The sequence below is a fragment of the Pongo abelii genome, chromosome 9, assembly GCF_028885655.2.
Source record: "Pongo abelii isolate AG06213 chromosome 9, NHGRI_mPonAbe1-v2.0_pri, whole genome shotgun sequence".
NCBI lineage: Eukaryota > Metazoa > Chordata > Mammalia > Primates > Hominidae > Pongo > Pongo abelii.
In genome coordinates, this window is record NC_071994.2 from 16,770,035 (window position 1) to 16,792,844 (window position 22,810).

Consider the following 22,810-nt stretch of genomic DNA (forward strand, 5'->3'; position numbering starts at 1 on the left):
CACACACAATAATCAGTAACATACTTCTTTTGAAGGATTGGGAAATGTTACTAGATGGAAAACTAATCTGATCTTCTTCTGTTTGCCTGAAAAACAGAGGGAAACTAAGAAAAAGGCCACTAACTAATGCCCCCAATCAATATCCACTCATTTATTTGATGAAAGTAAACAGCAGTGGCAACTAATATGTTTGTAAAGCGGCAAACCTTCAAGTAGGGCATATATCCTTCTCACCCAGATGTTCACCAGTAAATAATACTCACTGTAATGGCTTCTCGCCAGTGTGAATCATCCGGTGCACTGCCAGATTGTGGGAACTCTTGAAGGCCCGAGCACAATATTCACAGATATAATCCCTTTGATCTATGAAGAAAATACTGTGGTTAGTGTTCTATTTAGATACCCTGTATTTTCCCTTACAGTAAGTAAGCAGATGATGGGGCAGGCAATTTAGAGTAAAAGCAATGCTGTTTTCAATGTATAAACACTTTGGGTAAACAAAATTTAAAAAAGAAAAATATTGCTTTAAAAAAAAAAATCCAACATTCAGTAGCATACGGACCTGTTTAAAAAAAAACAAAAACAAACAAACAGAAAAACTAGATAAAAATATAAGAAATGGAATCCTAATCTCAATTTTACCACTAATCCAGGTCTTGGATACCAAGTGTTTAGCAAGTAAACAACTATATTTTCCATATATTTTATTCCTTAAAACGATTTTTTTCACAGACAATGAAAACTGAATGCTTACACAGAAAGAATCTGGCATTCAAACAAAACAAAAACAAAACACAAGAACTTGGCACTGTATAGAAGAAAACTGATCCAGAGGTAATCATACCCTGTTTCAGGTTTAAAAAATGTTACCCAAGATAAACAAACTTTTCTCAAAAGACTGGAGTTGCTATCAAATATATGTAAACAACACCTGTACTACTTTACCTTATTCTGCTACTCATCTTCTGCACCTTTCAACTACCTCCCTTTGTCACTCACAACACCCTCAACCCCATTATGCAGGATTTCTGATGAATGTGGTAACATGGTGTGGAATCTATGAGGCAAAGGAGCATTGTATTTATTCATTTCTTTACCGTGTTTGGGAAGCCCGTGCACAAAGAGATGCTCAATATATGTATTTGTTGAATTAATGACCACTACAGTTTCTACTCCTTTTGCTTCAAATTACCAGAATTAATGAGAATGAAAACATGAATTTAAGTTAAAAGGTGAACAATATCCAATTTAAACTTATACTTCTTTCCAAACAGCTTAGAGATCACCTGGATAGCTTATTAAATGTATATGCTGATTCAGCAGGTCTGAAGCAGGGCCTGAGATTTTCTGTATCTCTAATAAGAACCCAAGTGATGTCAATGCTGGTTGGTCTGTATTCCATACTTTATATAGCAAGGTCTAAAAATTCTAACTTAGGAAACTCTTAGCATCTCCCAGGTCATGTCCACATTTCCAGTTCCATAGCAGGACAAACCTGTGTGGGGCATCTATTTGCTAAATAAATGACATTTGCAAAAAAAAAAAGTCTATATATACTAATTTGCAAAAGGAAAACTAACATCATAAATTGTATTAACCAAATATAAATATTTGACATGGACTGAATTTATAAAACAGTTTTTCATAGGCTTGTGATATTTAACTAAAACAATCTAAACTGGCTGTCAGAAATGACTTTTCTATGGCATAAAACAGTATTAATAGGGAGCAGAAGGAACAGAGAAATTGCAGTACCTATCAAGAAACAGAAATAACTGTTACTTGTGGAAATAACCCTGAAGAAACATGGTATAAGAAAACTGTAGACTTTGTAGTGATTAAGATTCAAGTTCAATCCTGGTATTGTGCCAGGCTCTGTGTAGTCAATAGCATTTTATGTTATCTGATTTCATCCTTACAATAACTGATATTGGTATCCTTAATACACAGAGAAGGAAAAGTGAAAAGAGAAGTTAAGTAACTTTCCTACAGTAAATGAAGGAGTTATTACATTTATCAGTATGACCTTGGGCAGGAGACATATTTCTACAACTAGAATTCCTAGACTTACTCTCTAAGACTGTTGAGAAGGTAATGTGTAATTATCAAGTGTCTAGGACATACTCAGTGGTATGCACCCAATTTGTTCCTATTAGGTACACTGCATTGAGATGGTCAGTGGTTACAAATAAACTGAATTTGAGTCTATTATATAATACATATTGCAGACACTCAGCAACTCTTTTTGACAGTTCCTATGGGAGTTTACATGCAAATTCAACAGCTAGCCTTCACAGTTTCAATAGCAGCAGGGTATTATGCTTCTCCTAAAAACTAGCTATGTGACCATGGGCAGGTTACTTAATCCTGCCAAGCTTGTAGTTTCTTAGCTGTAAAATAAGATCAATATAAACAAATTTAGTGGTGTTGAATAGACTAATTAGCAATAATATACATAACGTATTTAGTCCACAGTTGATAGAGAATAAATGCTCAATAGAAGATCATTATCCTGGTCATAGAAGTTCAAGAAGTCAAAGGATAAAAATTCAAAAGTCCTAGTCTGTCCATCCCTTGTAAAATTTGTCTTACTACATTTTATTTTCACACCTTTTCCCCGCACTTGACTATAGAATCTTTTAAGATTTATGTTAGAAAAACGTTATCATTACCAACATGCAAAACTAAAGCACAGTGCAATTACCTACTTGATAAACACATTTTAAAAGTACCTGTATGATGTTTGGCATGTCGCAGAAGTTGCTTCTGGAGCCTGAAGAGTCGTCCACAGGAGGGATGGGGACATACATATTTCTTCTTCAGCAAATGCTGGTATTTAATGTGGTGCTAAAACAGACAAAGCGAAAGGGGTGAAAAAAAAAAAATTAAGGCTTCCTGAAAGTACTTGTCTTTTTGCTAAGTCAAAAGTACTGAAGGAAAACCAAATACTTAGATTTCACATATGGATAGTGAGGGAGTATAATAAAGTGGCTAAGAACATAGGCTATGGTAATACATAGACCTGGTTTCCAATCTGGGTCTGTCATTCACTAGCCTTTGTAATCTTAGGAGACAAATATTTCAAGCTCCAGTTCTCATTTGTAAAATGGAGATAACAATAACCATCTAAGTGTTGTTATGGGGATAAGAGATTATGTATTGTACTGTGCTTTAGAGCAGCAAATGGCACACAGCAGAGGAGGAGCAGCTATTGTTATAACTGAACCACAATCCAGAAGTAAGGCCTTAGTGTCATGTTATATTTGCTGCTGAAGATCAAACAGGTATTTCCTAAGCAGTATTTCACTTTCATGTTTCCTGCCGGACCTATATATAAGTGGTACCTTTACTCATCAAAAATAATAATAATAATCTACTCAAGAAAAATAAAAACAAAACCTCAACTAAAAGTCTTTTATTCATTCTACACAGTATCCAAGAAATCACAGGTTTGAGTTCTAATTTTACTTTTTTTCTAAATCACTTTAAAATAAAATCTGTTACTCTGTATTTACACCACATTGGGAACTACTGTAATATTGAAAGATTCCAAGGAAAGTCCTCTATTTGGGTTCAGATTCTTAGTCACCTTTTTTTTAAACAGAAGGTGCTGTGAGTTTGGATGTGTTCACCACAGTTCATGTGCTGGAAACTTAATCCCCAATGTGATAGTGTTGGAAGGCAGGACCTAATGGGAGGTACTTAGGTCTTAAAGGCTCTACCCTTATATAAATGGGTTGATATTATCATTGGAGTAGATTTGTTACAAAAGCAAGTTCAACCCATTCTTGCCCTTCCACCATGGGCTGAGACAGTTAAAAGGCCCTTGTGAGATGTGGGCACCATGCTTTTGGACTTTCCAGTCTCCAGAACCACAAGCTAATAAATAAATATATGTTCTTTGTAAATTACCCAGTCTCAGGTACTCTATTATAGCAGCACAAATGGACTAATAATGATTAACCCATTTATGCTGGAGGTTGCAAATGTATTTTTGTGAAAATCAGACCTTGGTGACGACCTTGAGAAGTAGGATATAAATAACTCGCCCAAGCTTAGCGTTCTAATAATGGAACACTAGGCATAAATGGGTTAAAGTCATTTTATGTTTAAAGAAAGACTTTTCTTGACATTACATGTCAATGATAAAGCCTACACAAGCCAACAAATTAAAGTCTCGTGGTACAAGAACAAGTAATGGAACACAACCTGAAAGGCTCTTATATAACAACTTCACTGACCTGCAAATAGCGAGGGTGGGCAAGGACAGTTCCACATCCTTCCATCTCACAACGGACATACTGGATTGGAGGCTTTTTTCTATTATCAAAATGCAGAAGAAAAGTTAGCAAAAAAAAAAAAAAGTGGCACTCTGCACAGTGGCCTCTGACTCAAACTGTGCTATTGGGAACAGCTATTTTATAGTAGGAAGAATTAAAATCTCTTTACTACTATACAGATTACACAGAATTTGTATTAGAAGTAACCAAGAATTAGCAAATATTTGACAGAATTAAAAAGTAACACAAATAAACTAATAACCCCCAAAGGTAAAGTATTAAGATTGTCAGAAATTTCAAGATCTTACAATGAAAATAAGATCATAACACCTGTGCATCTAGGATATTAGTGAAGTTGCTTTTGTGAAATTTTTAAATAGCCATTCCTGCAGGATTATCATGAAGTCTAAATGTGTGAGTAAAGTGCCTGGTATTGGAATAAGGTGTAAAACAGTAGGGGTAAAAATTCCTCACCTCCTTTTGGGTAAACGTGGACTTTTGTCATCTTTTCGTCTTCTTCCTCTCCTGTAATTGAAGACAGGGTAACAGTAGACATATTCTGAATCAAAACTTACACAGTGAAGGCTGGCTGAAGACACACACACACACACACGCACACACACGGCCAAAGAACAAGTGGCAAAGGATAACCAAGAATACATAAAGTCAAAGACATATCTGGCAAATCAAGCAAGTAATTTTACACTGAAGTAATTTCACTTTCAAATCAGTCTGTAAGACAGATTAAATATATATCTTCCATAAACTATGCAATACTATGAAAGACTCAGACGAATCTCAATACTTTTAGAGTTGCTATCATGTATCATCTAAAAACACTAAGAATAAAAAATACCTTCTCCTTGCAATAGAACTAAAAAATCTAAACATTTTTTTACTAAGAGTCTCTCCAGTGAAATTGTCAACTGCTTGAGGCCAAATTTTTTTAAGTTAAAAAATACATATTTTGAAGCATGTATATGTCAACATCCTTCCTCACACTCCCACTCTTTTTTCCACTAGTCATTTCAAAATCTGTTAGATTTTCATTTTTAATAATAATTGTGTACTCACTTCCTTGGAGGTTCCTCATCCTCTCTAATTTCATTCTCCTCTTCTTTCACCTCCACCTCTACTTCCACTTTAATTTCCTTCTTCTCCTTCTCTTCTTTTACCTTCCCTGATTTTCTCCGTGGCTTTGGGGTTTCCCTGAAAACACAAATGCATTTCAATACTAGACAAAAGATCTTTTCAAGGAAGACTATGACAACAAATTAAAGCTTAGAGTTATCATTGATTTGTTATAAAACTACCCTCCTCAGTTCATGAAATGTGAATTCCTACCAATCATTCTCACATGCGTAGTAATGATCCAAATATATGTATTTGTTGCTCATGGAATGAACCCTCCCCAGACTAAAGATGCCTGTAAATCAAATCTCACTATAATTGTAAAGAAAAACGAGACACTAAGTTAAAAAATTCTAAGTATTCAGGCAATTCATGATACCTTGTTGAAATAAAACATGCAGACTCATAAAAACTTGTATATAATCAAAATAAAGTTCTACAAATGGGAGAGAGGATTATCAGGGTATGGTAAAATGTTAGACTTACAAAAGAAGTGCATAATTAATTACTCATTTAAAATTAATTCTATACCCATTAGTTTGGCAATAGACAAAATAAAAGCATGCAACAGTGCTTTCCTACTTATATTTCATTGACATGTCTACAGTAAAATCTGAGACATGCCTTTCTAAGTGGGGTTTGTAGGTCTCATCTCTTGGATCATCTTTGAATGGTATCTCCTCTTCACTGATTAACATCTCTTCTTCCTCCTCCTCTTCCTCTTCACTACTAAAAATAAGTACATAGAAATGAGACATTCTGGTTGTAGGGATCATGTCTGAGGGGATTTTATTTGGTAATTTTTTAAGAGGTAGCCAAAAACTGATAGTCATCTAGCATTTTCATCCTAATGATCTAATTGGACTGAAATCTAGCTGCTTTATCACAAAGAATAATAATTGAAACTAAAAAGACATAAATCCTAGATAAAGACAGGGTGATGACAACTCAATGGCATTAAAAGTTAAGAAACAACTGACTTTGTAATACTGTCTGGTGATCTGCCATATCAAAATACAGATAAATCACAACACAAAAGATTCCAATAAAATCTCAAACCTTGGCCAAAACACCCACATTTCACATTAATGCCTACCATGGAATAAGTCCAAACACAGAAGATACTCAAGACATGATTTCTAAGCTATGTAAGTAGATTACATGGTTTAAGTTCTAATCAAGCTCAACATGGAATCTAAATGCAGTATCAAAACTGAAGTTAATTTCTCTTACAGCTCAAAATAATTTCAAATGGAAGCAACTTCTGAATCATTTACTGTGTCTCCGAAGGTTTAAAAATGAAATATTAATGTTTTTTTACCTAATGCCACCTGGAGACTGATGCTCTTCTCCAACATCTAGAAAAACAAAGCCAAAAACAAAAATTTATTAGTGTAGATATAAGATATTTCTCTCTGCAGTCAAGAAATGCAAATCAAATTACTGCATGGGGTAATTACACAAAAGCAGAATATCTGCAAACTGTTCAAAGAAATACTACCTACACCATCACACCGGCCCCTGACAGTTAAGCTGTTAAGGCAAATGTTCAACATTACATTTAAAATGTAACAGCAACTAGTTAGTAAACAGCCATATTCTAGTTGCACTGTACCATAATCAAGTTGGTCTGTATTTGGTTCTGACTTGCAAATGAGCTGCAATGAACCGGTCTTGGACCGAGAGCTTCGGGTGTTCTCTGTATCACGATGGCGAGAAACAGATGTCCTACTACTACGCCAGCCCCGGCTAGGTCTAGATGCAGCAATGGAAACTTCCTGAGGGAGGGCAGAATCGTCTTCTTCCTCTTTTTCTTCCTTGGGATCTAAATAAAAAGACACACCATTCTTTTTAAGTTTACAGTTAACCAATAACCATCTCTGTATATCTACTAATTGTAAATACAGTTGAAGATAAATTAAATATTTTCAAAGGAAAAAAAACCCGAAGATTTTTATTGAAATAATTAAAAAAGGAAAATGAGATAAAACTTATCCTTAATGTCATCATGCTAAAGAAATTACTTCATGTTGCAAAGCAGTAATTTTATACTGCCTTATCTTCTAAAAAATGCAATGCTAACTATGCAAAATACACTTAAGTAATTGGATTCATGAAATTCTACCTTTTAGATCTAAGTTAAAAGAAACTAAATTAATTAGTCCCAAAAAGATGACCAGAACTACAGAGGCACCAAAAAGAACCATAGATCTAGATGTTATTTATAACCAAACAAGTCTATAACAAATTACTAAAGAGGAATTCCTAACAGGAGTACTTTTCACTCTAATCCAGAGTTTTTCTTGGAACCACATCATAAATTTGAACTAATCTGTAGAGCAATTGAATGGTAAAGTCCAGCTCTGGTGCTATTCTGTTTCAGTTGTCCTACAAGACACTGTGTACAGGAGCACACACAAAATCTGTTATTGTTATACTATATTTTGTCATGTTTTAAGGGTGAATGAAGTACGGTAGGTCATCCTCTCTTGAGTAGTAAGTAATAAAAAGTTAATCTCAGAAACTGGCTTTCATACCTGGAGTAGCTAATTACTTAGACCTATATAAAAAAAAGCACATTAGAAGTGAGCCCATTTTAACAATAGAAGATTCTTTAATAAACTCAGAATGGGAAAGGCCCAGTAATAAAATTTCAGGTCATAAGATACACATAAAAACAATTTTCCACATGGCAAAAATCAACCATAAACAAAGTCTAATAACCCAATAGAAAAATAGGAACTAACAGGCCGGGTGCAGTGGCTCACACCTGGAATCCCAGCACTTTGAGTGGCCGAGGTGGGCAGATCATAAGGTCAGGTGTTCGTGACCAGCCTGGCCAACATGGTGAAATCCTGTCTCTACTAAAAATACAAAAATTAGCCGGGCGTGGTGGTGCATAATTGCAATCCCAGCTACTGGCGAGGCTGAGGCAGGAGAATCACTTGAACCCGGGAGGCAGAGGTTGCAGTGAGCTGAGACTGCGCCACTGCACTCCAGCCTCGGCAAAAGAGCAAGACTCCATTCCAAAAAAAGAAAAGAAAAACAGGAACGAAAAAACAAAAACAAAAGCTCAAAGCTCAATCCACTCAGAACAAGGGACTCAAATGAAAACGATAGCATGACACCATTTTTCATGTATCATATTGGGGATGATCATATTTGACAACACAATGTATTGTCAAGACTGTGGGAAAACAGGTACTCTAACACACATATGATAATGTATTAGCAAAACCTCCATGCAGACCAATTTGACAATATACATCAAAATTATAAATGTATATACCTTTCCACATGATGTTCAACTACTAGAAATTTATCCTACAAAATTACAATCATATTTATAAATGACTAACATATAGCACTGTTTTTAAGTAGCAGAAGAGTAGAAAACTAAACATTCAAAGAGGGATTGGTTTCACAAATAACTGTGTACATATGTAAGAGAGAGAGATATATATAAGATATATATATATATACACAAATATGTAACTTATGAAACCAATCCCCCTTTGAATGTTTAGTTTTCTACTCTTCTACTACTTAAAAACAGTGCTATACATTAGTCATTACAGTATGTGTGTGTGTGTGTGTGTGTGTGTGTGTGTATATATATATCTTACATACTATAATAACATTTCTGGAAGAAGATACAAGAAATTCCTAAGTACTGGTTACTTCCAAGGTAGATCCAAAAATATGTGTAGTAATTTCACCTTTAAGTATATGCCCTAGAAATATAAACTACCACATGGAGGTTAACTGTAGCATGTTTATAATAGCGAAGAACAGAAACAACCTAACCCTCTGTCAAAGATAAAGTGCTTAAATAAACCATGATACCTTACTATGATGGAATACTATAAAGAGGTAGGTTTATGTTAAAAATGACATGGAATTATCAGCAAAAATATTGTTAAATGTGTAAAAAAGACACACAACTATATATACAGTATGGCAACATTTTTGCTTAACATCAGAAAATAGTTTACTATGGAGCAATGTGTTGACTATAGGCTATTTTAGCTTTAATTACACTGAAAGTTTTATGACAATATACTGAAGTGATGAAATTAGTTTGAAACACAGAGATAAATAGCAGTGCGAACAGTTCAAACAACCATCAAAATCAGTTGTGCATTTCCTTTCAGCTGTCTTTTCCATTCATTATTGCATCACCCTCCCATCTGAACTATTTTAATAGAAAAAATAAAAAATAAAACATTAATATAGGTGAAAATACCTCAAAGGCCATTCAGTCTAAGCACAATCCATTACGTTTTACCCATAAAGTATCTGGAAGACCAAAGAAGCAGCTTATTCAAAATCACAAGGTTAGCTAAGAACACCTAGATTTAGAAATCATATTTTGAGATTAATAATGAAGGACTTTTACATATAGGTCATGACTACTTTTAAAAAAATTTCATCAAAAAGAATAATTCAACACCACCTATGAAGTATTACAACATTTAATAATAGAAACATCTTTTTTTTCCTTAACCTAACTGTACCGAGTTGGACTTTGAACCCACTCCATAACCTCTTGTCCTCAACAAAGCTCCTTTCTTCTTCATGATGAAAGGATGGTATGCCCACAACCTCCTATACTGTGGATTTTACTCATTGGATAAATGATGCCAATTTGATAACAATAGCTTACCATTATGAATAAGGCATAATAGCCTATCTTATTGAATACTACTGCTCCCGTCCCCTAAAAATCTAGTCTTAAAAAAAAACCACTCTGTCCGAGATGACAGCAAAAATGTTCCTCCACAGAAACAAACACATATCGTGAACAAAAACTGTCAGAATCAACTTTGTGGAAACTCTTGACAATAGTTAAAGGTTATAAAAGCCAAGTGAGCATTGATTCAAGAAAAAAGTGAGTAAAGACGTTTAAGGAAATCTGTCAAATCACTTGATGAATATAAGCGAAAGGACCAGAACCTTTAGAGACCACAGAGACCGAAGTAGGAGCTAAACATTAGGTATTCATGGACATAAAGATGGCAACAACAGAAACTGGAGGTTACTGGGGGGAAGTTGAAAAACTATTGGGTACTATGCTCAGTACCTGCATGATGGGATCATTTGTATCCTAAATTTCATATCATACAATATGCCCAGTAACAAACCTGCACATGTACCCCAGAATCTAAAATAAAAGTTGTAAAAAAAAAAATGTTTAAAGAACTAAAGAAAATCAGAGCTAAAGAAAATCACTGACAAAGTACTAAAGGAAATCAAAAGAAATATGTCTCAACAAATACAGAATATCAATAAAAAGATAACTATAAAAAGGAACCAAGAGAGGCCGGGTACAGTGGCTCACACCTGTAATCCCAGCACTCTGAGAGGCCAAGGTGGGCGGATCACCTGAGCTCAGGGGTTCGAGACCAGCCTGGCCAAGATGGCAAAACCCCGTCTCTACTAAAAATACAAAAATTAGCTGGGCTGCTTGTAGCAGCGTATCTCTGTATTCCCAGCTACTTGGGAGGCTGAGGTAGGAGAATCACTTGAACCCAGGAGGTAGAAGTTGCAGTGAGCCGAGATAACACCATTGCACTCCAGCATAGGCGACAAGAGTGAAACTCCAACTCAAAAAAAAAAAAAAAAGGAACTATAATAACCGAAATAAAAAATTCACTGCAGACTTGAAAAAGAAGAATCAGTGAACTTTAAGCTAGGCCAACAGAGATGATCCAGTATGAAGAATATAAAGAAAAAAAGAATAAAGAAAAATAAAGCCTAAGAGATCGTTTAGACAACCATTAAGCATGCCAACAGATGCATAATAAGATTTGCACAAGGAGAGGAGAAAATGAACAGAAAGAATATCTGAAAAACTACTGGGGAATAAAGTCTGTATAAACAAGAACTTTACCTAACTCCTAGTAGGATAAATGAAAGAGATCCCCACCCAGACACATTATTATCAGTTGGTAGAAAAACAAATACAAAGAACCATGAAAACAGCAAGAAGTGACTTATCAGCAACAAGGAATACTCAACAAGATTAACAGCCTTTTATCAGAAACCATGGAAGTCAGAAGGCAGTGTGATAAAGTGATGAAAGGAAAAAAAAAAAAATCGTCAAGCAAGAATTCCATAGCTGCCGAAACCATTCTTTAAAAACGAAGATGAAATTAAGACATTACCAGAAAATCAAAAACAGATTATCACTAGCAGATCTGCCCTATAAAAAATGCTATTAGGAATCCTCTAAGATGAAATTAAAGGACACTAGAGAGCACTGAAAGCCATAAATTAAAACACTGGCAAAGATAATTACAGAGGCAAAAATATGATATTGTACTTTTGATTTGTAACTCCTTTTTCTCCCTACATGATTTGAAAGACAAATGTATAAAACAGCAATTATAAATTTATGTTAATGGGCATTTGATATCAAAACATACACTTTGCAACAATAACATAAATGGTGAGGCACAGAATAGTACAGAGCAGAGATGTTTACTACTGAAACTAAACTGGCATTAAACTAGATAAAGTTTAAAGTACTAAATGCAAGCCCCAGGTAACCACTAAGAAAATAAAAATATACAGAAAATGAAAAGAGAAGATGGTACACTGCTATATATCTGCAACACAAATAAGGAAATACAAAGAAAATAAAGATCAAAATAAAAGATATTAAGACAGGTAGAAAACACAAAGCAAAATGGCAGGCCATTCTTATCGGTAATTTATATATATATAAACTGTGGAATTAAAAGGTACATATTAGCAGAATGGATTAACAAAAAATACAACCAATCTACAGTCTGTCTATAAGAAACTCACGTTAGACCTGGGTGTCCAATCTTTTGGCTTCCCTGGGCCACATTGGAAGACGATGACATGTCTTGGCCACACATAAAATACACTAATGATAGCTGATGAGATAAAAACATTTAAAAAAGAGCTCATAATGTGTTAAGAAAGTTTACGATTTGTGTTGGGACACATTCAAAGCCGTCCTGAGCCGCATTCAGACAGTGGGCCATAGTGGACAAGTTTACTTTAGATCCAAAGACACAAACAGGTTCAAAGTAAAAGAATAGATTAAGATATTACATGCGAATAGTAAGCAAGAGAGAGCTGAAATAATGTATCAGTCTACCAGGGCTGCTCTACCAAATCACAACAAACTGGGATGTCTTAAAACAACAGAAATCTATTCTCCCATACTGCTGGAGGATAAAAGTCCAAAATCAACACAATAACATACCACACTCCCTCTGAGACTCTGAGAAGAATCATTCCTTGCCTCTTCCTAGCTTTTGGTGGTGGTCAACAACTTGGCTTATAGCGGCTAGCTTCAATTCTATCTCCATCATCACATGGTGTTTCCTCCTGTCCCACGTGTGATGTCCTTATTCTTGTAAGGACATCAGTCACAGTGGATTAGGGCCCACTGTAATACAGAATAACTCCATCATAACTTGATTACATCTGCAAAGATCCTATTTCCAAATAAGTTCATATTCACAGGTATTAAGGGCTAGGACCTCAACACATTTCTGGAGGGATAAAATTCAACCCGTAGTAGTCTGCACCTTCTGGTTCCCTAAAATTTATGTCCTTCCAATGTGCAAAATACATTCACCTAATCCCAACCTCCCAGAGTCTTAACCCATTCCAGTATCAAGTCTAAATCCAAACAATACCTAAAAATCATCAACTCAAAAGGGATCAAATCTCATCATCTAGATCAGTTATGAATGAGACTGGGGGTATGGTCCACTCTAGAGCAAAATTCTCCATCTGTGGAGCTGATTCCAAAAAACAATGGTGGGACAGTTATAGATTACACATCTCCATATCAAAAGGAAGAAAATAGGAGGGGAGAAAAAAGGGTCAGGGGTCCCAGGTTAGTCCAAAACCTAGCGAAAAGCATCAGACTTTAAGGCCTAAGAATAAGCCTTTGTGGATAATGGTTTGTACTCTGAGCCTACTGGGGAAATAGCCCTGCCATCGTGGCCCCAGGAAGTCTAATACACCCAGGACCCAGTATTTGTGGCTCTACCCTCAGCATCATTCTTCTTTAATTCCATTCTGTCTCTGTCCCATTCAGGCCAGCCTGGCAGTGTTTCTGCTGTCACAACATTCTCAAAAACTTTGTCAGTCTTTCATGAAATTCAGGGGGTCAAAGCACCAAATGAGGGTCCTCCACAGATCTTTCCTGAAAAATTGCATGTCTATTCTGGGAACTGCTGACATGGCTGATTCGAACCACAAGTTATATACCAAGTCTCTTTAGAGAATAGCTGTCCAGTCATAGCCTTTGTCCTGTACCACAATACACTATCTGGACAGACTAAAAAATTTTCAAATTATCAAGTGCTGGCTCCTTTTTGCTAAACAGTTCATTCCTCAATTTATATCTTTCCTCTCACATATTAGTATATAAGCAAGAAGAAACAAGGCTATACCTTCTACACGTTGCCTGTAAATCTACTCAGCTAAATACCCAAGTTCATTGCTTACCCCATGATAGAACACAATTCAGTCAAGTTCTCTGCAACTTTATAACAAGGATCACCTTTTCTCCACTGTCCAATAACATGTTCATCATTTCCTTCTAAGGCCTCATCAGACTTCCTTTAACACTCATATTTCTGTTGACCATCTCTTCAAGGTAATCTAGGCTGTTTTTTCTTTTCTTTTCTTTTCTTTTTTTTTTGAGACAGAGTTTCACTCTTGTTGCCCAGGCTGGAGTGCAATGGCGCAATCTTGGCTCACTGCAACCATCACCTCCTAGGTTCCAGCAATTCTCCTGCCTCAGCCTCCCGAGTATAGCTGGGATTAGAGGCATACGCCACACCTCAAAATACTCAAAGCCAATATCCATTACCCAATCCCAAAGCTATGCCAACATTTTTAGGTACTTTTTTATAGCCCACTTCCAATACCAAAATGTGTTAGTTTCCTAGGGCTGCCATAACAAATTACCACAAAAGCCTATTTAGTACAAAGACCCTATTTCTCAATGTTCCATTCACAGGTACCTAAGTTAAGACTTCAACATCTTTTGAGGAAAGCAATTCAACTCGCAAAGGTGGTCCTACTAATATCAGGCAAAATGCACTTCAACAACTGTTACAAAACACAAAGAACATTATACATTAATGAGAGGGTCAATCAGTCTAGAAAATTTAATAAATATAAACCTATACATAGCTAACATAGGTCCCCTCTCCCTCTCCCCCCATCTCTCTCTCGAGATATATCAACACATAACATATATAGCAAAGATTTACAGAATTGAAGAGAAACAGGTAATACCACAATCACAAAAATGGAGACATCAGTACCCCACTTTCAATAACAGAACCAAACACCAGTCAGAAGTTTGATAAGGAAATACAGAACTCAAGCAAAATTTAAAAATTAGACATATTAGACAAAATTAGACATAAAATTAAAAAACAGACATATTGGGCCGGGCGCAGTGGCTCACACCTGTAATCCCAACACTTTGGGAGGCTGAGGCAGGCAGATCACCTGAGGTCAGGAGTTCGAGATCAGCCTGGCCAACATGGCGAAACCCTGTCTCTACCAAGAATACAAAAATTAGCCGGGCATGGTGGCGTGTGCCTGTAGTCCCAGCTACTCGAGGAGGCTGAGGCAGGAGAACTGCTTGAACCCAGGAGGCAGAGGTTGCATTGAGCCGAGATCACACCACGGCACTCCAGCCTGGGCGATAGAGCGAGACTCCATCTAGGGGGGAAAAAAAAAATCACAGACATATTGAAAAGTCTCAATAAATTTCAAATGGCTGCAGTCATATAAAGTACGTTCTCTGACCACAATGGAATGAAACTAGAAACCAATATCAGAAGGAAAACTAGAAAACTCACAAATACGTGAAAATTAACACACTATTAAACCAATGGATCAAAGAATAAATCACAAGGAAAATTACAAAATACTTAGAGATGACTGAAAATGAAAACAAAATATCCCAAAACCTAGGGGATGCAGTGAAAGCAGTTCTCAGAGTAAAATTTCTAGAAATAAATGCCTACATTAAAATAGAAAAAAAAAAAAAATCACATGCCTGAATCAATAACCTAACATCGTACCCATAAGAGCTAGGAAAAAAGGAGTAGAGTAAACCCAAAGCTAGCAGAATAAAGTAAATAAGTTGGTTCTTTGACAACAAAATCAACAAACTTTTGGTTAATAAGAGAAGATCCAAATTACTAAAACCAGAAATGAAAATAGGACACTACCACTGAAATAAACATAAGAAAACACAATGAACAATTGTATGTTAACAAATAACATAGATGAAATCAACAACTTCTTAGGCACACACAAATTACCAAAAACAATTCAACAAGAAATGGAAAAGATGAACATACCTTTAACTAGTAGAAAACTGAGTCAGTAAACAAAAAGCTCCCAATAAAAAGGCCAGAAGCCTCTAGATGGTTTCATTGTTGGATTCTACCACACATTTAAAGAATTAACTCCAGTCTTTCTCAAACTCTTAAAAAATAGAAGATGGAACACTTCTCAACTCATCCTATAAACACAGCATTATTCTGACACCAAAGCCAGACAAAGACACCACAAAAAACCATAAGCCAATATCCCTTGCAAACCAAATATAGCATCATATTAAGAAGATTAAACACTATAATCAATTGAGACAGGTCCCAGGATTATAAGCGTGGTTCGACATACAAAAATATATGTAATATGCCACATTAATAAAGAGACGAAAAAACACACCATTATCTCAACTGATGTAGAAAAAGAACCTGACACAATTAAACTTTCATGATAAGAACACACAAAAAACTGGGAATAGAATTGAACTTCCTCAACTCGACAAAGATCACCTTCAAAAACCCCAGAGTTCACATCATACGCAGTGGCAAAAGACAAAGCTCTCCTGCTAAGGTCAGGAACAAGATAAGGATGCCCTCATTCTTCACTTCCATTCAACACTGTACTGGAAGTTCTAACCAAGCAATTACTCAAGAAAAAAAAAAGAGGCACCCAAAGTGAAAAGGAAGAAGTAAAACTGTATCTCTGTTGCAGGTGAAAAGACCTTAAATGTAGAAAATTCTAAAGAATTTTCACAAAAGAAAACTGTTAAAGGTCATATACAAATTCAAAGGGCCAGAATCTAATACCAACATGTAACATTCATTGTTTTAAGCATATTAGCAATGAACAAGAAGGAAATTAAGAAAATGATTACCTTTATTCAAAGTGCCAGAATATATGACCAACACATAACATTCATTGTTTTAAGTATATTAGCAATGAACAAAAAGGAAATTAAGAAAATGATTACCTTTACAATAGAATAAAAAGGAATAAAATATTGAAAAATTGTTAAGATGACAATACTCTGAAAATAAACCCACAGATTAAATGTAATTCTTATCAAAACCCTAGCTTCCTTTTCTGTAGAAATTGACAACCCAATCCTAAAGTTCACAGGAAAATGCAAAGGATCTACACTAGTCACAGCCATCCTGAAAACAAACAGAGTTAAAGATGCACTTTTTTCTGCTTAATTTCAACACTTACTACAAACCTTCAGTAATCAATACAATACAATGTATTACTGGCATAAGACTAATAATAATTAAATCAACTAACTGAATTAAAGGTCCAGATATAAATCTATACATCTATGGTCAACTGATTTTTAAGAACGTGGCTAAGACCATTCAGCAGCGGAAAGCAGTCTCTTCAAGAAATGGTGCTAAGACAAATGGATATCCACATGCAAAAAATGACGTTGTACTCCTACCTTACACTATATATAAGAATTAACTCAAAATGGATCAAAGACCTAAACACAGGAGCTAGCACTAAAAAATGCATAGAATTGAAGACAACCCTACAGAATGGGAGAATATATTTGCAAGTCATATATCTGGTAAAAGTCTAATATCCAAAATATATAAAGTCTTTGGATTTAACAACAAAAAGAGAAACAACCCAATTAAAACATGGGCAAAGAACCTGAACAGATTATTTCTCCAGAGATATACAAATGGCCAAAAAAGTACTTGAAAAGATACGGAACATCAGTCATTAACGAAATGCAAATCAAAATCACATGAGATTACCACTTCCCACATACTACAATGGCTACTAAAAATAATTTAAAAAAAATAACAAGTGTTGGTGAGAATGCAGAGAAAATGGAACCATTGTTTATTGCTGGTGGACATGTAAAATGAGGCAGCTAATGAGGAAAACAGTGTTATGGAAAACCTAAGAAAACAATGTTAAGAAAAATCTTAAGAAAAACTTAGACACAGAATTACCATGTGATCCAGCAATTCCACTTCTAGGTACATACACCAAAAATTGAAAACAGCCATTCAAAGAATACTTATTACATATGAATATTCATAGAAGCACAATTCTCAATACCCAAATTGTGGAAACAACCCAAATATCCATTAACCAGTGAATGGATAAACAAAATGTCATATATACATACAACGAAAATTTTTATCCAGCCATAAAAAGGAATGAAGTCTTAACATGTTACAATGTGAACCTTAAAAATATGCTATAAGATAGATGCTAGAAACAAAAGTCACATATTGTATGATTCCAATTACATATAATATCCAGAATAGGTAAATCCATAGAGACAAAGCAGATTAATGTTTGTTGCAGCTGAACAGGAGGGAAGGGGGAATAACTGCTTTTAATGGGTACAGTGGTCTCCTTTGTTGGTGGTGATGAAAATGTTTGGAACTAGATAGAACTGATGGTTGTACAACACTGTAAATGTACTAAATGTCATTGAATTGTATGCTTTCAAGTATTTTTTACTACTTTTTTGTTATGTGAATCTCACCTCAAAACACACACACACACACACACACACACACACACACACACGCACAAAAGTACTGCCAGGTTTCTGGAATAGAAATTGACAACTGAAGGACAATCCATACATTAGCATAAACAATCATAAGCAGATAGGAAACAAGCCAAGTTTCTTCTGTGTGATACTTCAAAGACAATTTCCAGTTGTTTCTTATAATAGCAGCTAACCTTGAGGAGGTTCCTTGATACATAAATAATAAGAGAAAACAGTCATACTAGCTTGGGTAAAGGAAGACATCATGCTAGTCACTGCATGAGCAATATGCAGGCACGGTGAATATAACTACAGTTAATTAACCCTTGAACAACAAAGCTTTGAACTGCATGGATCCACTCATACACAGGTTTTTTTAAATATTTAAGAAAATTTTTTGGAGATTTGTGACAATTTGAAAAAACTTGCAGACAAACTGTGAAGCCTAGAAATATTGAAAAATTAAGGTGGCATGAATGCATAAACTATAGACACTGATCTATTTGATGACATTACTGTAAAATATACACAAATATAAAAAGTTAAAACTCAACAAAACTTACACTCACAAAGTCTTAGACTATATATGGCATCATCCAAAGTCCAGAGAAATGTAAAGAAACGTAAAAATGTACTATTGAATAACTGCATAAAATTAACTCCGTACATCATAATTTCATAGCTATCTCCTGTTGCTATTGCAGCAAGCTCAGCTGTTTCAAGTATCTGCTTAAAATGTCGTGAAGATAATCATCACCACCTGAGTGAATTTACTGTCACAGTAAAAGTGATATCTCTCAGTTAACTCATTTTTCACTATGTTTAGAGCAATACCTGAAACCTTGACTAACACTATGGGACCCATAAGAGTTGCCACTAGTGATACTGGAAGTGCTTCCAAGAAGCAGAGAAAAGTCATGGTATTACAAGAAAAAGTTGAATTGCTTGATAAGCATAGAAGGTTGAGGTGTGTAGCTGCTGTTGCTCACCATTTTAAGATAAATGAATCCAACATAAAAAGTACTGAAGAAAAGGAAATTTGTGAAGCCATTGCTGCACCTACAGTAGCAGGTGCAAAAATCTTGCAGTTTTTGCAAAATACTTTTATCTCACATTCAAGATGCAGCTTTTATGTGGGTACAGAATTGCTGTAAGAAAGGCATACCTACAGACTCTAAGTAAAGTCATTATATGACAACTTAAAGCAAAAGAAAGGTGAAGAAAGAATTTAATGTCAGCAAAGAATGGTTTGCTAATTTCAGAAAGAGATTTGGCTTTAAAAATGTCAAGATAATAGGAGAAACAGCTTCTACTGACCAAGAGGCAGCAGACAAGTTCCCAGGCACTGTTAAGAAAACAGTTGAGGAAGGATATCTGCCTAAGTTTTTAATGCAAACTACCCCAGTCCAGAAAAAAATGCCACAAAAGACATTTATTATATTAGTAAGGGGGAGAAGTAAGCAACAAGATTTAAAGCAGGAAAGGGTAGGCTAACTCCACTGTTTTGTATCAAAGCAGTTAGGTTTATGATCAGGGCTGCCCTTATCTATAAAGCTACTAACTCCTGAGCCTTGAAGAGAAAAACCAACAATCTTTTGGTTGCACAACAAAAAGGTCAGGAAAACAAGAACTAATTTTCTAGATTGGTTCCAATGATGCTTTGCCCCTGAAGTGAGGAAGTACCTTGCCAGTTAGGGACTCCCTTTTACGGTTCTTTTGATATTGGACAATGCCCCTGGCTACCTCATGAGTTTAACATCAAAGGTGTTGAAGTGGTCTACTTGCCCCCCAAACACAATGTCTCTAATTCACCTTCCCAATCAGGGGGTCGTAAGAATCTTTAAGTCTCATTACACGATAGTATGGAAAAGGACTGTTAACTCCATGTAAGAAAATCCCAATAGAGAGAACATCATGAAAGTCAGGAAGGATTACACCACTGAAGATGCCATCATTGTTATAGAAAATTCCTGCTGGAGAAAATTGTGTCCAGATGTTGTGCATGACTTCACAGGATTTATGGCAGAGCCAATCAAGGAAATCATGACAGAGATTGTGAATATGGCAAAAAAAAAAAAAAAAAAAAAAATTGGTGGTGGTGGGGTGGTGATGGTGAAGAGTTTAAAAATAAGCATCTTGGATAAATTCAAGTGCAAACAGACACCACAGAAGAGGAATTAACAAGATGACATGATGAAGATGTATGCTTTTGAACAGGTGCCAGATGATGAGAAAGACAACATATAAGAAGCAATGCCAGAAAACAAACTAACATTAAAAACTTAGAAATTCTGGCAGAAAGGTTCCAATTATTCAAGACTGCTTTTGACTTCCTTTGATGACAGGAACCCTTCTATGATATCTGCCCTGAAACTAAAGCAAATGGTTAAAGTGTAGAAACATTTGTAGAGAAATGAAAAAGCAAAAAAGAAGTCAGGCAGAAACTGTATTTCTGTAAAGTTAAGCCAAATGTTCCTGCCACTCCTTCTACCTCTGTCACCCCCTGACATAAGAGTAATGACTCTTCTTCTTCCTCTTCCTTAGCCTACTCAATGTGAAGAAGAGGACGAAGACCTTATAACGATCCACTTACACTTAATGAATAGTAAATATATTCTCTTCCTTATGTTTTTTTAAATAACATTTTCTTTTCTCCAGATTATTTTACTGTAAGAATACAGGATATAATACACATATAAAATATGAATTAGTTGACTTTATGTTATTGATAAAGCTTCTGGTCGACAGTAGGCTTACTAGTAAAGCTTCTGGGAAGTTAAATGTTTTTGTTTGTGAGGGGGAGGTGGTGCCCCTAACCCTACCATGTCGTTCAAGGGCCAACTGTACATTCCTGAAAGAAGGTATGAAGTAAGAGTGGTTTATACTACGAATTGAGACAATAAGAGATTAATGCTAGGCCAGGCGTGCTGGCTCAAGCCTATACCCAGCACTTTGGGAGGCAGAGGTGGGTAGGTCACTTGAGGTCAGGAGTTCCAGACCAGCCTCGACAACTTGGTGAAACTCTGTCTCTACTAAAAATACAAAAATTAGCCAGGACCGTGGTGGCGCACACCAGTCCCAGCTACTCAGGAGGTCAAGACAAGAGAACTGCTTGAACCCAGGAGGCAGAGGTTGCAGTGAGTTAAGATCGCACCACTGCATTCCAGCCTGGGCAACAGAGTATGACCCCGTCTCAAAACCAAAAAAAAAAGAGACTGATACTACTGGCAGGAATGTTTTCTTCTAATTCTTCTAGATAGCAGACAATGAAATATGATTTATCTCAATCCTACAGCCAGAGATAACTATTATAACAAGTCAAACCATCAGATTCCAAAAGATGAGAGCCACTTGGTCATGATAAAATACTTTAAGTTAGAAGAAGTGCCATTCTAACTTAATCGATGCTATTATTTTATTGTAGGGTGAAAGAGGGTGTGGTTAGTTGATAAGATGGGAAGATACTAAAGGTAAAGAGAGATTTGAAGACCTTTAAGTATTTAAATTTCTTCTGGGCAATTAACAAATCTTAAGTATTAACTGCTAGGTAATATATATTTTTTTCATTTCTCAAAAATCAGTTATAACCCTATCAAGTATTTATTATTCTTATCTTCATAAATGAAGAAACCAAGTAACTGACTTTCCCAAGTGCACACATTAAAAGCTGCAGAGGGAACCGAACACGGGTATGTCTAAGTCCAAAGTCTATATTCTTTCTACTATACCACACCTAACCATATAAACGAGAAACGGAAAGTGCCAGGGCAACGGCTCAATCCAGATTTGGCTAATTTCCGCCCAGCCTTGGATTCAAGTGCCAAAAGAGGGCCCCATTTATATAATATACTAACCTGAAACACCTGTAAGAATTATTCCATGAGTGAATTTTTAACCTAAAGCCACATGCTGTATTTCCTTATGTTTCAAAACAGAACCAGAGAAATTTTATTGTGATTACAAACCAGAAAATAAATGAGATTTTAAAATTGTATTTAAGAAATTAAGAATGTTTATATTCCAAAATGGTTTACTCATTTTTAAATCAACATTGTGTATTAATGCCTAGATTTTTCTTTCTTATTCTAGTCATCTCTGTTTACTCCATCTACATATGTTTTTTCCTGGCTTACTGATTTCAAAGCAGACATCAGCCACTGATGCACTGATAGAAAGGATAAAAAATATTAGGCTTTCACAGAATTTCTGCAGATATTAAAAGTTTGGAGCAAAACAAAAATAGAATCACAAAGTGATGTCATCAACGTTCAAAGTGTAGGCATTAGGTGAATCAGTTCTGCTTCTTAAAAACATTAAGACTGCTCAGACATAAGTCTGAGAAGGTGAAAGGATGGTTTATCTGAAAGCACAGCTCTTAAAACTAGTGCTCATTAACTTAATGATCTCTATAGCTAAGAATTAGCTCAACATTTAAGTTTAAATAAATATGGTGAACTCTGAAGAATAAATAAGTGGTAGCTAGCTGATAAAGAAGGGGCAGGAGAAACAAGAGTACATGTATATGTCTTGAGAA

General features: G+C 35.5%; 1 protein-coding gene across 2 annotated transcripts in view; it reads right to left on the reverse strand.

Moving 5' to 3' along the window:
- ZFP91 (ZFP91 zinc finger protein, atypical E3 ubiquitin ligase) overlaps window positions 1-22,810 on the reverse strand; it is a 41,944-nt gene that overhangs the window by 3,922 nt on the left and 15,212 nt on the right. The window contains exons 3-10 of one of the 2 annotated variants that reach the window (XM_024254914.2): window positions 7,027-7,236; window positions 6,733-6,769; window positions 6,036-6,137; window positions 5,355-5,489; window positions 4,755-4,805; window positions 4,242-4,320; window positions 2,733-2,847; window positions 264-363 (exon numbers count right to left, since the gene is read on the reverse strand). In XM_024254914.2, coding sequence (XP_024110682.1) covers window positions 264-363; window positions 2,733-2,847; window positions 4,242-4,320; window positions 4,755-4,805; window positions 5,355-5,489; window positions 6,036-6,137; window positions 6,733-6,769; window positions 7,027-7,236 — 829 coding nt within the window. Of the gene's footprint in view, window positions 1-263; window positions 364-2,732; window positions 2,848-4,241; window positions 4,321-4,754; window positions 4,806-5,354; window positions 5,490-6,035; window positions 6,141-6,732; window positions 6,770-7,026; window positions 7,237-22,810 lie in introns of both variants that reach the window. The other variant, XM_024254913.2, reaches the window with a different exon arrangement.